Consider the following 16975-nt stretch of genomic DNA (forward strand, 5'->3'; position numbering starts at 1 on the left):
TATTCAGTGACCTTATTGTTTTTTTCTGCAGCTGTCAAGCAAGCAATTCTTCAATATGTTTGTTTAACTTGCAGAACTGATGTTTTGACGTTTTACGTCATTGTGAAGCATGCTGTAAATCCCATCCTAGTTCATTTATGACCACAAGCATGCCTCAATTCCAGGACGCGCTAAAAGAATGTTGACCTCACGTCCTGGAGGCACCCATGGCTGGATCTCAAATTTATTTCGGTGCAGTGCTGCAGATTGCTTTTAGTACCAAGTCTTATCTGACTTCTGTAAAATCATTGTTTTTCCCTTACGGCAATTGTTACCAAGTAGATTAATTGTTTTAAGCATTAAGTAAAACAAACATTTTGGTCTGTTCAGTTGTTTATGTCATGAGACAATCATTTTTAGCTGGACAGACTTTGAAGGTAATGTTTTATAAAATGGACGCAGAAAAACTAAATCTTTTATCAGTTATCTGTATTCAAAATATGAATAAGTTGATGTTTTTTGGAATGTTTATGATTTTGGAATGCTAAATTTTTGCCAAGAAATAGCTTGTGAAACTGATGTGGTAATGAATATAAAAAAAATACAACAATAAAATATAATCAAGGCACACTTATCACATAAACATAGATCGTTTTCATAAATAAATGAGGTTATATATTAAATACTGGATATTCCAAGCAGCCCCAGTAGTTCACACAGCTGTGCTTTGAAGCCACACATGATGCTTCTGTGGTTTTGTATGCATGTTTTTGATAATTCTTTCCTCTGTGTGCTATATTTTGGTTGCAAGTTTAGTATTTTGGTTTGTATGATGGCCAAGCACCTGTATCTCTCTGCCCAGCAGAGCTTCAGCCCTCTGTGTCCTCTTTTTGACTTGTCTTTAACAAGGAAGTACTGAGATGTAACACATATCGTCCTAAAGCGATCGCTTGTCTAGCCAAACTCCCAAAACAGTCTTTAGTTTCTCATGTAATACCTTCCATTATGCTTTCAATTGTCCGGAGAGGGTGTGCTCCAGGCATGGAGGTTAGAATAGCGGCTTATGTTGAGTCCTCAATTCAGAGGTATTGGCTAGACAAGGTTGGTGGATTTTCATTGGTCCCTCATGCAACACTCAGTCCATTCTGCTCTGCATGCTCTTGTCTTAATGTCACCCACCCACACACACACACACACATAAGTCATTCTGCCTAGCGGGCTCAAATGGTCATTATGCGGACACAGGAAATGATATTGTACAAATCTGTGGCGTAATGATGGGAAATAGAGCAAAGGAAGTGGCTTGTTTTAAAATTAGAGGAAGTCTCCTTTAGCATTCCTGGAACTCACTTTTCATAATGTGACTTTGTGCTATTATCCATTTAATTCATTCACGGCCAATTGTATAGGCTACAATTATAGCAATGAATCATAGATCTAATTTGTGCTTATAGAGATTTTATTTAAGATGCCAACCTTTAACTTAACAAGCAACATTACTTTAATCTAATTTGAGTCATGCAATTATATGAAATGTGTTTTCTTGCAGAATGCAAATGTATTCTTAGCATGGAAGTGTGTGTATGTTGTGATTGTAGAAGATGCAAATCAATAAGACCGAAACCTCAAAGTGCTGCACATGTGCTGCTTTCACAGTAAGGAAAATGTGCAGGAATGAAAAAGTTGTTCTACATCTTGATAGGCTTGGTTATACAGTTTATTAATGACCCAAGTGCATCGCCTTTGACTGTGCAGTAGTATAGAATTCTGACAGGTCATGGAAACAAGTTTACATTTGCACATTTGTAGACACTTCTATCTAATATTTTTTTCATCAAAACATTAGCACCATTTAGAACCGCTAATAAGGTTGATTTTAAAGATTCAGCATTAGTTGATCTGGTGTTTTCTTCTCATTCGGGCTGCTCAAACAAATTACTTGCAATTTTATTTGGTGCTGCTGCTTGTGATACAGAAATGACACACTTAAATTTTAACTTTCTTTGCAGACACCCAAACCAGAATCATTACAGTTCCTTACACGGATTGTACCTTCACGTCTATGAGGAAATATTGAATATCAATTGCATGACAACAGGAACAGAACATCACAGGCCAGTGGAGTTGTTTACTAGCAACATCTCTGGATTTTATTTCCAGTGCTTGTGGGGAAAGGTCATATGGATGTAAAAAGTTTGCTGCTTGGGCTGCAATTAACAACTGTTTTGGAGATCAATTAATCTTAGATTCATTTTTTTTTATCTAATTGCTGTTATGATGCATTGTTTTGCAGATACTATTCAAAGGTTTTTGAGTTATGAATTTAATTCGGCAAGGGCATGTTAAATTGATAATAAAATGAAAGTAAAGACATTTATAATGTTACAAAAGATTTATTTTCAAATAAATGCTGTTCTTTTGAACTTCCTGTTCTTCAAAGAAACCTGATATTTCTTGGTTTCCACAAAATATTTATCATTATTTTCTAGGGCTGTGCAAAAAATCAAATGCGATTTTCATGCGCATCTCATCAGTAAAGATGCTCCTGTGATTAGAAGTATATCTCCAGCACGTGCGTTCAGATCGTGGTTGCCAGGTTTTCACAACAAATCTTGCCCAGTTGCTTCTTAAAACTTGTCCAAAACTAGCCCAATTGCGTTTCCGGGAGATTCCCCGATAAAAATTAAAATATACATTTTTTGGAAGGCTTGCCCTGTTAAAATTCGCATTTTAGGGGCTAAATATCACGTTATTGGTGTTGGGGTTGATCAAACCGCGGACATGAAAAACAATCGCAGACTTGGCAACACTGGTTCAGGTGGAGCGGCAGTTACTACACAGAGCCGTAGTCTACCGACAACTAACACAAAATCGTTTTCAAAATCGACAAAGAATCGCCTGCGATTTTAACATCGATTTTGTGTAGATTGTCAGTGAATTACGGCTCAGTGTAGTAAATGCCAACCGGTGTTGCCAAGTCTGTGGTTGTTTTTCATGTCCGCGGGTCAAAGCGACCCCAATACAGATAACGTGATATTTAGCCCCTAAAATGCGTATTTTACCAAGGCAACCCAGCTAAAAAACTTATATTTTAACCCTGGGAAGCAATTTTTTATCGGGGAACCTTCTGAAAGCGCGATTGGGCTAGTTTTGGACTAGTTTTGAGAAGCAACTGGGCAGAATTTGTTGTGAAAACCTGGCAACCCTGATCTGAACGCACGAGATATACTTCTAATTACAGGAGCATCTTTACTGATGAGATGTGCATGAAAATCACATTCGATTTTTTGCACAGCCCTATTATTTTCATTATTGATAATAAGGGGAAGTGAGAAATATTTGTGCGTGTGTCTGTCTTTGGTGACCTTTGTGTCAGTGGTGACTGATAGTGCCCAGTCAGGTCTTCATGTGTCTTGCAGTGCAGACTCAATCAGCCGGTGGCTCAGCAGCGATGTCATCTGCGTGTTAGAGAAGGAAGTGTGAGAATGTGTGTTTGCAAATGCCAGCAGTAGCATAGATTTGCTCGTAAGGTCTTATGTCAAAGTTACGTAAGTTTGTGGCATGGCTTACTGTTTGTTCCATATTGTATGTGGCATGGTGTTTTTTTAGGTTTATGCCATGTCTGTAAACGTCCTTTGAAAAAAAAAAAAAAAAAAAAAAAACAATTTAATTTAAACTTCATTACATTTCCATTTTTCTTTTGAAATTTTATACTGGATTTTTGTGTTTTTGTGACCGAAGGGAAAATAGCAAATACAGGGTGAAGAAAAATGTTAAGAAATATCCATGTCATATTTTGCCCCAAAATCAAAAGAAAGAAAATGTTTGTATTTCAGTATTTAAAAATGTAGTTTATCTCCGTGATGACGAAGTTACATTTTCAGTCTGATTTCAGTCACATAAACCTTCAGAAATCATTCTGATATGTGGATTTGGCAATGGCAACTTATCCGAGTTGTTTAAATGTGTAGAATCCACATAAGCTTGTTTTTCATCAACTGGTCAAAATTTACAGCAGGGCATGCAAATTCGCTCCGTTTTTGGCCAGACAGAAGTTGCACACAGACTGAAGGGGCGGTCACACTAGCCTTTGAACGTGCGAAATTATTTCGGACGCCGCTGCGAATATGGGCGGGAGCAAGATATAACGGTTTCCCCTCAGTTATCACAACATGGATTAATCTGTGCTTTTACTGTGTCTTTTGCGACGGCGTCGAAAGCGTCTTATTATATTGTACTCTGTATCTCTCTATCTATAAATATATACACACAAAACAATAAAAAAAAAATTATAGAACGTGTCCTCATTCAAATGTACCATCTGTTCCCGTTTCCATTGACACTGCGAACCATGCAGCTTCTTTTTTTATTGTATTTTAAATATGTATTATATAAAATAGGATGCTGCACTACGGCTAAAATTAGCACTTGCTTCATTTTTTAATTTCTGTACAGAGAGGACACGCAGCGACGTATCGATCATCTACTGGTCACACAACTTCACGTGATGCGAATTCGCAGGTCAGAGTTCACCAAACTTGAACTTTCGAACGCAGCGAAATGCAAAATTTTTCGCATGAGCCTGCTTTTCCGGTCTGACGCATTCGCATGCATATGAATGGAAGTCAATGGAACGAAAAGTGCAGTGTGACCACCACTTGAGTGTAAATATAATTCTCTGTAAATCCACTCTCTGACAGCAGGTGGAGCTTATGGAAAAGCTGAATTACAGTTTCCATAACCTCCGTGGACAAAACAGCATTGCTATTAAGAACACACTTCCTTTAGTATTAACGTTACATGGAGCAAAGTTGACAACAGAATGGCATCTAATTTTTTCAGTCAGAACCTTCAGAGGTACATTCATATAATTCATTCATATATTAATTTTAATAATTCCCTTAGCACTCTTTTAAAACCTCCCAGCTTTTCCAACCTGTTTTGACTCAAAATGAAACTACTCTGCATGCTTTGTGCACTTGAGACTATTACTGAAAACGGTGCTTTATGCTGGACAGTATTTATTTATCCCGAGTTGTTCAAATCGCGGTAATCTAATATGGTTTTAATGATAATTAAAATAATGATAAAATTTTATCATGATTTATCGTCAAAGCAGTGATTGTTACATCTCTAATAATGTCTGTTGCATAATCCTAGTGTTGCTTCCTGTACTTTAATGTTAATAAAATAGCAAAAGATCGCTCACTATTCTTGACTAAATAACTTTTGTAACTTTCATAAGTGTAGCGGACCTCACCTGAATGATGACCAAAGTGCCTAAAAATACTATTTTCAGGCACTTAGTAATATCACTGCGCCTGCTGCACCTGTGGTATAGCAGCAAAGTTTCTTGATTATTACGCTGGAATGACAGTATAGTTCCTAGTAGGGATGGGACGATAACCGGTTTTATTGATAACCGTGATAAAATGTGCTGAAGGTTAGTAATATCGTTTAAAAATGAATTATCATTAAAACCGTGTTTGATTATCGCGGTTTTAATAACTCACTATTAAATCATGTCCAGCCAGCAACAGTCTGACGCAAGCGCAGCGCACAATGTTTTTTTTGTTTTTTTTCGAGAAGGAATGGCGAAAGTCAGTGACTTTTCTATGCTTTTCTATGCTTCTACACTTTTCATTGTAAGGAAGGAAATGCCACAGAATTTAATCTTTCTTTAAATTAAATGCATAGAGTTGCTTGTTTTATTAGTTGTTTGTTGATTATTAAATATAAAACTTGCTGAAATGTTTTCAGTGTGAGCATCAACTATTTTTGAACACTTTCATCTCGTTTCAACAAAACCGTGATAATATTGATAATCGTGATAATTTTAGTCACTATAATCGTGATATTAAATTTTCATACCGTCCCATCCCTAGTTCCTAGCCATAGCAGCCTAGAAAATCACAACTTTTCATTTTCCAATCGGTCTTAGTACATGATGTAACTATGAAAGATTTAAGTTTTAAATAAGAAAAATAGAAAAGATAGAAAAAAAAAAAATATATATAGAAGCTCTTTGGTCATTTTTGAGTGAGATGCTAACGGTCTAATCAGATTTAATGATCTATGCTAAGCTACAGCTAAAGTGCTACCGCCAGACCCGGAGATCGGTTGAATGGATTAAAAAATGGTAAAACTCAACTCTAGGGGAGTTGGAAAATTAGCCTATTTTTTTAAAAAAAAAAGGTGTTCTTTTAAAGGTAGCGTAGGTGATTTCAGAGAGGCTAGCAATAGCAACCATAACCTATTTTCCAAAATTATACCTGTTTCACGGTGTATGACGGTATTTATTTATTTTTTCTATGCATTACCGGGTGTAAACCACATTTTCTACTGAATGAGAGAGGAAATAGGCAACTGGCTAAGAGCTTGATAAATTTTTCCGGTCGCGATAATTTCTTTTTTAGATTTTTATTTAAAAAATGTAACCTGTCATGATGTGGGGTTAGTCTGGAGCGCAGCCTGTGGATACCCCGCGGTAGAAAACACTCTCTCCGATTTCACAGATGTCCCGGGAATAAAAAGATAACGTCTCGTTAGAGTGGCCAGCTTTGGGAAGCGCCTTTCATTTGCTTGTGGATGTTTGTGTCGCAAGTGATATTGCATTGTACTTGCACTACTGCTTTATTTTAATACCGCGTAGCATATTTTGATCACTTCGTTTGGCTTGCTCAGCTAAAAATGTCTGTAGGCGTGTGTCTACGCGCCCAGTGAGTTAACACACACACACTTGGGCTGCACGATGTGTCGTTTAAGCATCGATATCGCGATGTACGAATCCACGATAGTCACATCGCAGGATGTGCGATTTAGGCTGTCGTAGTTGATCCGTTACTCATTAACTGTACGAGCCAGCTGCTCCCCGGCCCTTGACGCACGCACGCGCGCGCGAGAGAGAGATAGAGAGAGAGAGAGCGGGAGAGAGTGCGAGAGAGAGAGAGAGAGAGAGAGAGAGCGCGTGCGTGAGAGAGAGAGAGAGCGAGAGACTTCTGTCTGTTTAAAGAGGAAACTACCAACAGCCTCCATCATCTGCTAAACCTGACCAGCCACCACAGTGTGCAACAAATACAGCAGCTCTGCTCTGCTGTAAAACAAGTGAGTGAAGTGAGTGAAGTGAGTGAAGTGACATTCAGCCAAGTATGGTGACCCATACTCAGAATTTGTGCTCTGCATTTAACCCATCCGAAATGCACACACACACAGAGCAGTGAACACACACACACACTGTGAGCATACTCCCGGAGCAGTGGGCAGCCATTTATGCTGCGGCGCCCGGGGAGCAGTTGGGGGTTCGATGCCTTGCTCAAGGGCACCTAAGTCGTGGTATTGAAGGTGGAGAGAGAACTGTACCTGCACTCCCCCCACCCACAATTCCTGCCGGCCCGGGACTCGAACTCACAACCTTTCGATTGGGAGTTCGACTCTCTAACCATTAGGCCACGACTTCCCCCAAACAACTGGAGGAGGACAATCAAGAGCTGCACCAAGAGCTGAGGAGGGTGAGAGAAGAGCTGGCCAGAAGAGAACAACACAGCCACACACTGGAGAGACTGCTGGAGGAGACCAGAAACCAGCTACACACAAGACAACACCAAGAGATTGTCAGCACCCAAACACACAGCACAAACACAACTCAACAGCAGCAGTGTGTCAGCTCACCGTCTCAGAGCTCCTTCACTCCTGCAACCTCTCACAAGCTCAAGAGGAAAGAGACCAGCAGCAGAACACAGAGTCCTCCACCTGCTAGAACACCAGCACCATTCAGGAGCACCAGCAGAGAACAGAAAAGTCAAGACAACATCATAATACTCTGTGATTCCAACGGCCATCATCTCGACCCCAGACGACTGTTTCCGGGGAGATCTGTGAAGAAGTTCTGGTGTCCCACGTCACACTCAGCTGTGAGGCTGCTGCGAGACGGTGGGTTCGGTGCACCATCACACATCATTCTCCACACCGGGACAAACGACCTCAGTGCTAGAAATATATATATGACACTAAAGCCCTGACCAACGTAGTGCAAAAAGCTAACAGGATCTACCCCAGAGCCAAAATCATCATCTCGACCCTTCTACCTTGCAGAGACGTGCCACAAAACATCATCAACTCCATCAATGAGAAGATAGCTGGAATCTGTGCTTTAATGACAAATGTCCACATAGCTGACCATCAGCGCATCACCCATGAGCATCTATATGACCACATCCACATCCATCGAGAGGGAATGAGAATTGCTAAGAGCATCAAGGAGACAGCCCTGCGTCCCCCTCCGAAGACGCTCGGTGATCACGAGGAGAGGGTAAGAGTGCTTCAGTCAGACAGCTACGCTGCTATAGCAGCAGGACCAGCTAGAACAGACTCCGGAGACCTTATCCAGATCAAAAACATGCTGAAAATTATCTGTGATAACATACTAGCTTAACTACTTACAGTGTGTCTGGAGTTAAAAATGATCATTACTTCTTAATTACTTTTATTTCACTTATTTCTACTTGTTTACTTTCAAATTTGACAATTGTAAAACTCATTCACCCATTATATATATATATATATATATATATATATATATATATATATATATATATATATATATATATATATATATATATATATATATATCCTCTATACTCCATTTTTTTTTTTTTTTATTATTGATGAATTTATATTTTAAAACATGATTTGGTCATGAACTCATAAATTATTCTGGTAAATGCAATACTTCCCAATGTCATCGTTTAAAATAACTAGTTATAATATTCAAGGGATGTTCTCTTCAGCTTTTGGAGAGAAAAGTAATAATTGTGATTTTATTAACACTGTTCATAGTTCAGACATAATTATTTTACTTGAGACATGAAGTCGTTTAGACTCTAAAACCTACCCCCTTCAAACTACAGCGAGCTGCGCATCCCCTCAATCAAACAGCCTGATGTTAGAAACGGAAGAGATTCAGGAGGAATCATAGTCTGGTTTAAAGACCATCTGTGGCAGTATATTCAGCCCATGAAAAAGGGAAAAACACACATTTGGATAAAAATTCAAAAAGAGATTTTGTGTTTAGATGAGGACCTGTACCTGTGTTCCACATATATCCCCCCATATGAGTCGCCTTATTATAATGAAGACATCTTCTCAACCCTACAATCAGAGATCAATTACTTCCAGTCTATAGGTTCAGTTCTATTAATGGGGGATCTGAACGCCAGAACGGGGAATGAACAGGACTACATCAGCTCTGATGAGGACAAATATATAAAAAGTTCACTTCATCATCAGCAAAAAGGTTTTATCAAAACACGCCAGAATTATGACAACACAATTAACAGACATGGAAAACAAGTCCTGCAGCTCTGCAAAAGCCTGGGCCTGTACATAGTGAATGGCAGAATGAAGGGTGACTCTCTGGGCCGATATACATACTGCTCACATCTGGGCAACAGCACAGTAGATTACGCCATCACAGATATAGACCAGAGTCAGATCAACTATTTCACAGTGATGCCACAGCTGCCATTATCAGACCACAGTCACATAGTCCTCAGTCTCAACAGGTCAGGGAATCATCTGCCATCTTCAGAACAGAAAGTTCAATTATATCCGTCCCCCCCCAAATTTATATGGAATAAAGACAGTCCTGCCCAGTATGAAGCTGCGCTCCACAGCACCCACGCTGAGAACATGATAGACTCATTTATCCTGACTACATTTAGTGAAGAGAAGAGAAGTATCAACTTAGCAACTGAACAGTTAACTCAAATCTTTTCTACAGTGGTCAGAAAAGCCCTCAGAAAAAGAAAAAATTACCGATGTAAAAAAGAAATCGCTAAAGATGCTTGGTTTGATAAAGATTGCCAAAAACTAAGAAAAGAATTAAGATCATTATCAAATAAAAAACACAGACACCCTGCAAACCAACAAATACGAGCCACATATCAAGAAACGCTTAAACTATACAAGTCGCTATTAATACAGAAGAAAACTGACCACATAAAAATTAAAATAAACAAAATTGAAGAAGCAATCGATCAAAATCATTTTTGGGATTTATGGAATAATTTAGATAAATCCAAAGAGGCCAAACACCTTCCCATCTATGACCCAAACATCTGGACTGAACATTTCAGAAAACTGTATTCTGTAAACGAACCAACCCTCGCCCAAAATCATCTGACCTCCCAACTAAATAACCTGGAATACACGAGAAAAGACCGGCTAAATCATTTAGACAAGCCCATAGAATTAACTGAACTGAAATAGAAGATGAAATCCCTCAAAAATAAGAAATCAAGTGGCTTAGATGGAATTTCTAATGAAATGCTGAAACACAGCAGCCCCAAACTGAGACTTGCTATCCTAACATTATTCAATCTCTTATTAAAATCTGGACACTTTCCTGAGATCTGGAAAGAGAACGTGATAACCCCGATTTTTAAACAAGGTGAGAAGTATGACCCAAATAATTATAGAGGCATCACAGTGAGCAGTAACCTCGGAAAACTATTCTGCTCCATCATCAATGACAGATTAACTCAGTTCATCAAAGAACACAGGATATTAAACAATTGTCAAATTGGATTTATGCCAAAACAGAGAACTTCAAATCACATTTACACACTCATAGAAAAATATGTTCATCAAACAAAACAAGGAAATTTTTTTGGCTGCTTCATTGATTTTAAAAAAGCCTTTGATTCAGTATGGCACAATGGACTTTTTCTAAAACTGATTCAAAGCGGAATAGGAGGAAAGACATATGACATCATAAAGGACATATACAACAGGAACAAATGCTGTGTCAAGATCAACGACAGACGGACTGATTATTTCAGTCAGAACAAAGGAGTGTGTCAAGGCTGTAGCCTGAGCCCGACTCTGTTTAATATCTATATTAATGAACTGGCATCAGCACTTGAGAAGTCCTCTTGTCCTGGTCTGACCCTCGAGGGCAGAGAAATCAAATGTCTCCTGTACGCTGACGATCTTCTGCTCTTGTCACCTCATGAAGAGGGGCTACACCAAAGCCTCTCGCTTTTAGAAGATTACAGTAGAGACTGGGCCTTACCAATAAACATGGAGAAATCCAAAATTATCATCTTTCAGAAAAAACCTCGGCTTACTGACTGACAAAAAATATAGTTTCCCAATCGGGGGAACACTTCTTAATCATGTCACGTGTTATAATTATTTGGGTCTCACTATCTCATCTGGTCAATTTGATCTGGCAATAAAACATCTGACTGATAAGGCACGCAGGGCTTATTACACTATTAGAAAATCTTTGTTCAAATTCAACCCACCTATTAAATTATGGCTAAAAATCTTCGACAGCATCATCAAACCAATTCTTCTATACGGTTGTCAGATCTGGGGCCCCAAATTTAAATTAAACTACATATCTTGGGATAAAAGACCCACTGAAATGTTCCACCTGGAGTTCTGCAAGAACATCCTGGGACTTCACAGAAACGCCCCTAGTCTCGGCTGCAGGACAGAACTGGGCAGATTCCCTCTTCTAGCAGAAATCCAGAAGAGAACAGCCAAGTTCTGGTTCCATCTATCAGACACACGGACAGATGATTATCATCACTGCACTCTTATGTACAGGACAGGACACCCAGAGAGTGACCCTATGCACTATTTAGTGGAAAAACACCAACTCAGCTCAACCATTCAATTAAGACACGCAAAAGTCTTTCAATCTTCTAAAGAAATTGGAAAACTAACCCAGGAAGAATACATTCATGATTGGCAGATCAAAGTAGACCAAATTAACAAATTAAAATACTTCTATAGATTAAAGACTGGCTATCAATTGGCACCTTACTTGATGAAAATTAAAGACTATAGTAAGAGAAAGCTCCTGATGAAGTATCGTCTGAGTGATCACCGTCTGTGTGTGGAGACGGGCCACACAAACACAGCTGGAGAGAGAGAGATCTCCGACTGTGTCCTCACTGCACAGAGGGACTCGTAGAGGACGAGCTGCACTTCCTCACACACTGCAGCAAATATGAACTTTACCCAAATAGCTCAAATTGTGCCTGAATTCAGGCAAGTAAGCGACATAGACAAGCTCGGTTATATTTTGGAAGAGAAAGAGAAGTGTGTCCAGCTCGCAACGCAGTATGTGTCCTCCTGTCACATCATGATGGACAAAGACTAAACCCCTGTTCTTTAGCAATACTCTCTGTAAATATTTACCCTGTATTCACTATTGTTTTTTTTTGTGTGTGTGTTATGTGATTATATATGTACAATATTGACATGAATAGTGTTTTTTTTTAATCTACATATCTGTATATATATATCTGTATAACTTGTTCACTGTTTATTGCTTTGGCAACATTGTGCTGTTCCACAGTCATGCCAATAAAGCCCATTTGAATTTGAGAGAGAGCGAGCGAGCCCCGTTCACACGCTCACTGTCTACAAACAACACGAGCGCTGTCTTACTCTCTCTCCCTCGTGCATATTAATCATTTGACACGATAGTGTCGATATTTAAATCATTTAAAATGAGAATGTAAGTGTGCTCACCCCATTTTTGTTTGTAAAAAAAAATTTGATTAGATTTCATATCGCAATATATATAGCAGAAAAAGAAAATATCGCAATGTCATTTTTTCTCAATATCGTGCAGCCCTAACACACACATCCACTGGCATCGTTTTCTCCTCCTTTCCAAAGCGCTTTGGAAATTTCAGTAATGGATTTCCACCACCAAAAAACCCTTGCTGTAACTACTACAAGATTTATTTACAAAGAAAAGTAAAAAAACTCTGCAGTGTTTGGGTGCACCCCATTTTTCAAAAACAACGGGGGATTTCACCCCGAAGGAAGCTGATTGAGTTGGTTCTTCTCACATGACCTGGAGCGCTTGGGTCATTCTGAAAAGCTGAGATGTTTTTAACTAGATGTGCGGATGGGCCTGGAAAAAACGAGCGCATCACACCACTTCCATTAGGAGTGCGCATACAGCATTGAAAATAACGAACTTGAGCGCCCAAAAGACGCGATATGTGAACAGCCCCTTCATCGGTCAAAATGTTTATTTTCGGTTACCGGTTACACAGTCAATATGAGCATCCCTAACTGGCATATAAACATAATATAGCATACAAAATTTATACATTTTAAGCCACACAGTGTCAACATGTTGGTATTTCTTGCTCTGAATCTGCCATAAAATAAAATAAGTTTATTGATCTTTGAAAAGGTGTACCTGCGTTATGCCATTATCATTATATTAGTTGAAACTGGTCTTAGAACAACAATATTATCGTTTATCACGATAAATTCTTGGACAATTTATCGTCCAGCAAAATGTTTTTATCATGACACTCCTAACTGTATATTTGGAGAGTTGCAATGTGGCGTTTTAAACTTTAGAAGCTCATAACCTGGTGTTTTTTTTAGTGTCTAAAAAAATGGCTTGATTTGCAGAAAATCTTGCTCCTCATGAACATCTTTTCATGCACTTTGAGTTTGAGTCGCATTTGGGAATGCATCGTGCCAACAATCCTCCCAAACTTGTAATAAGAAGCAGTTATAAACTGACTGTTGTCAACAAAAGAGAAGCTTTAAATGTTTTCAAGCAGAAAGTCATTATTAAGTTTGAAAATAAAGAAACTAAGATGATAAATATTAGTATTCCATTTATTTAGTTTTACTTTCAAATAAGTATTTTTTTTTTTAGCAGAAAAGTCACAATTAGATTTTTTTTCACCCCCAAATTGTGCTACCATAATAAATGATGCTCAAGTGATGTGAGTCAGCTAAACGTAAATTATGTGTCTTGGGGTGGTATCCATATGTTAAGTGGCTGCAGCGGTGGGGTGCAGGGTGTTAGGCGGGCTGTGTCTGAATGTTCCGGCACGAGGACCACAATACCCTGCAGCAGGTGTCTGGGGGACATTTGGGCTGACTGGAGACTCCCTGGGGACTGTGGGTGAATTTATGTATGTGTGAGGGGCAGATGGATGACTCTGATTGACTCTGAGTGGTCTTTGTGAGTGGAATCACAGATTAACTCAACCAAAGTCTGTCCCTACTGTGAAAGTGATCCCTTTCTCCATAGCCTGACATTGGCCCTGTATCAATATCATTTTCCTCCCACACACACAGAGACATGCACGTGTCCAAATACACCTACATGCACAGTTTGTCTCAGCATGATGGTGAGTTTTGCACGAGTTAGCAAAGAAGTCCTTTTTTGTTCATTTCATTGTCTATGTGATGAATTTCCTCTTCCAATTTGTGATCCTTTTTAAAATGGAAAGACCCTTATTACGTGCTTCTAGACCTTGCTGTGGATTTATTTTCTTAAATTCTTCTATTTTGATAACAAAAATGTGGTTTTGCTTTGTTTTGCTCAATGGTGCACGTTTCTGCTCCATACACATTTTTTGGATTGTTGTGATTTCTATTCAGGCTCAAGGACTCATCCAAAGATGTGCCCCAGCAGAACACTGATGTGGATGAGCCTTGGGACGAGCCCAGCCAGGAAGAGGAGACTCTCTATAGCACCTCCCCTCCCCGCACCTCTCGGCAGATAAAACGCATGTCCAACAAACACCAGAGAAGCGTCCAGGGGTCAAAGAGCAAAGGTGAGAGCCCTTAACTTTGCAAATTTCTGAAACATATGGTGTTAGGTCCCCAGTGATGTCAGTGGTGCACAGCCATCATTCTGGAGTGACGTTCAAGAGCTTAAGATCATGTTGAATGAAAAAAATAAAATAAAATACTGCAGTACCTCCAGCCCTGTGCAGTGACATTTAATTTATAATATTTATAATATTTTATGGAGGAATAATAACTAGGGCTGCAACAACTGAGCAAAGTTGGTGATAACTAATAAAAATAATAGTCAACCATATTAAGTTCGGCTGTTGCTTTGTTTGGGAAATTAAGCAAAACCATTTTCTATATAAAATGTAACAAAATATTAGCTTGTTGTTTATTAAACTGTTGTATAAAATCAGTATCATGTTTGCAATTCTATTTTTGCTTTTGTTATATTGCTGCCTATGTTGTATGATATAAATATAAGACAAACCCCATCCAGGGGCACTTCTGCCCTCATATCTTAAATTTAAGTTGCATAAAAGTGCATTCTAATAAGCTACATCATGCAGTTAGTTGTCATCCTGTACATTCATCAGCAACTGTATGTGCTGTTAGATGCCAAACAGGTCTGGGCCAGGTATTATTGTTACCCTTTTATTATTCTCTTGTATTGCTTGTAAATAATAAAATAGGTAAATTGCAGAAAAAAGCAGACTAAATATATATAGAAATGTGACTTTTTTTTGTGTAACCTCATTGTGATAAATGGGTTGTCTCTGTCACTAACGTTCATATCTTTCATCAACAGAGAAGCCGTGTTCCTCCAGCCCGTTGTCTCAACGAGAACGTGAAGGAGCCAGATCAGCCGAACCTCCTGAAGAGCATAGCTACAAGCAAGAAAAGAAACAACGCTTCAACCAGCGCTCCAACGAGCGGGACAGCAAGAAGACGTTCGAGGGCTCCTTCATGCTGGATCATCCTGCCATCGGCTCCAGAAACATGGATCCCCGCAAGCCCTACCTGAGCCTGGGCATGTTGCCTGTTCGCCCCCACCGGCAGACCTCACGCACAGACTGTCCAGCAGACCGCCTTAAATTCTTTGAGACTCTGCGGCTTCTGCTTAAGCTTACCTCCATGTCATCCAAGAAGAAAGAAAAGGAGCAGCGAGGCCTGGATAACACGGCCATTATGGGCCAGAACAAAGAGGTCATCTGGTTGGAGTTGCAGGCCTGGCACGCCCGCCGTAATGTCGCGGAGCAGGACCTGTACCTGTACACTGCCCGCCAAGCCATACCTGACATCATCAACGAGGTTCTGCATTTCAAAGTGGACTATAGCAGCTTAGCTGTGCTTGAGAGCATCGTCTTAGTTGAGGATAACAACTTCTGTCCTGGCGAAACCAATTGCAGGAATGATCCATTTAGTTTTAGCACCTGCTCCACATCCTGGGGAGAAATCGACGCCGCTGCTCCGTTTTCTTCAGTGCTGGAGTCCCGGGAGCACCTGCAAAGGCAGCGAGTAGCTTTCGATCAAGTGAAGCGGGTCATGTCGCTGTTAGAGTCGGTGGAGGCTCTGTACCCATCGCTGCAAACCTTGCAGAAGGACTACGAAAAGTATGCGGCTCGAGACTTCCAGGGCAGGGTGCAGGCGCTCTGCTTGTGGCTCAACATCACTCAGGACCTGAACCAGAAGCTGCGCGTGATGGGCACCGTGTTGGGCCTCAGGGACCTTTCCCGAATCGGCTGGCCCATCTTCGAGATCCCCTCGCCTCGCTGCTCCCGTGGCAATGAGGACGATGAGGGGGATGAGGATGAGACCGAGTCCACTGCTACCTTCACTGCCGACAATGACGGGGACGAAAGGACCTTGAGTGAGGCAACCAGTGACGGGGAGCAGTCGCCTTGCTCCACGCCAAAGTTTTCACGCCTCCTTTCAGAGGAGGAGTTCCTCCCACGGGACAACGAGACCTGCTACTGTCCCACTGCCATTTACAGGCCCTTTGTGGATAAGGCACTTAAGCAGATGGGACTGCGTAAACTGATCCTCAGACTTCACAAGCTGATGGACCGCTCGCTGCAGAGGTCCAGAACTGCTCTGTTGAGTCACATGCCCACTCAAGAGGTGAGAAAGCAACTGAGTGTTGGCAGAACGTTAGTTTGGCTGTGAACATGTGGAATATTGGAGGAAATGGGAAAACATTCCTTTTGGCTTCATGGAAGGTTGGAAAGAATGAGAAGCTGAGAAGGTTTAGTTCAGCCAAAAAATGAGAATACTTTTATCATTACCTCACCTTCATTTTGTTCCAGAACTGTGACTTTTCTGCTTCTTTTGAGCACAAAAGAGGAACTGTACTGGTTGCTCTTACATGCAGTTGCTATAGATTAGAACTAGATCTTCAAGCTCCAAAAGGTCAAAACGTCAT

The 16975-nt window shown here is 40.1% G+C and overlaps 1 protein-coding gene across 3 annotated transcripts in view; it reads left to right on the top strand.

Annotated features, from left to right (window-relative positions):
* Window positions 1-16975, top strand: part of map3k4 (mitogen-activated protein kinase kinase kinase 4) — a 38023-nt gene that overhangs the window by 2483 nt on the left and 18565 nt on the right. For all 3 annotated transcript variants that reach the window (XM_059565939.1, XM_059565941.1, XM_059565940.1), the window contains exons 2-3: window positions 14419-14594; window positions 15362-16674. In XM_059565939.1, coding sequence (XP_059421922.1) covers window positions 14419-14594; window positions 15362-16674 — 1489 coding nt within the window. The remainder of the gene's footprint in view (window positions 1-14418; window positions 14595-15361; window positions 16675-16975) is intronic.

This window comes from Carassius carassius, chromosome 14 (genome assembly GCF_963082965.1).
Source record: "Carassius carassius chromosome 14, fCarCar2.1, whole genome shotgun sequence".
Lineage (NCBI taxonomy): Eukaryota > Metazoa > Chordata > Actinopteri > Cypriniformes > Cyprinidae > Carassius > Carassius carassius.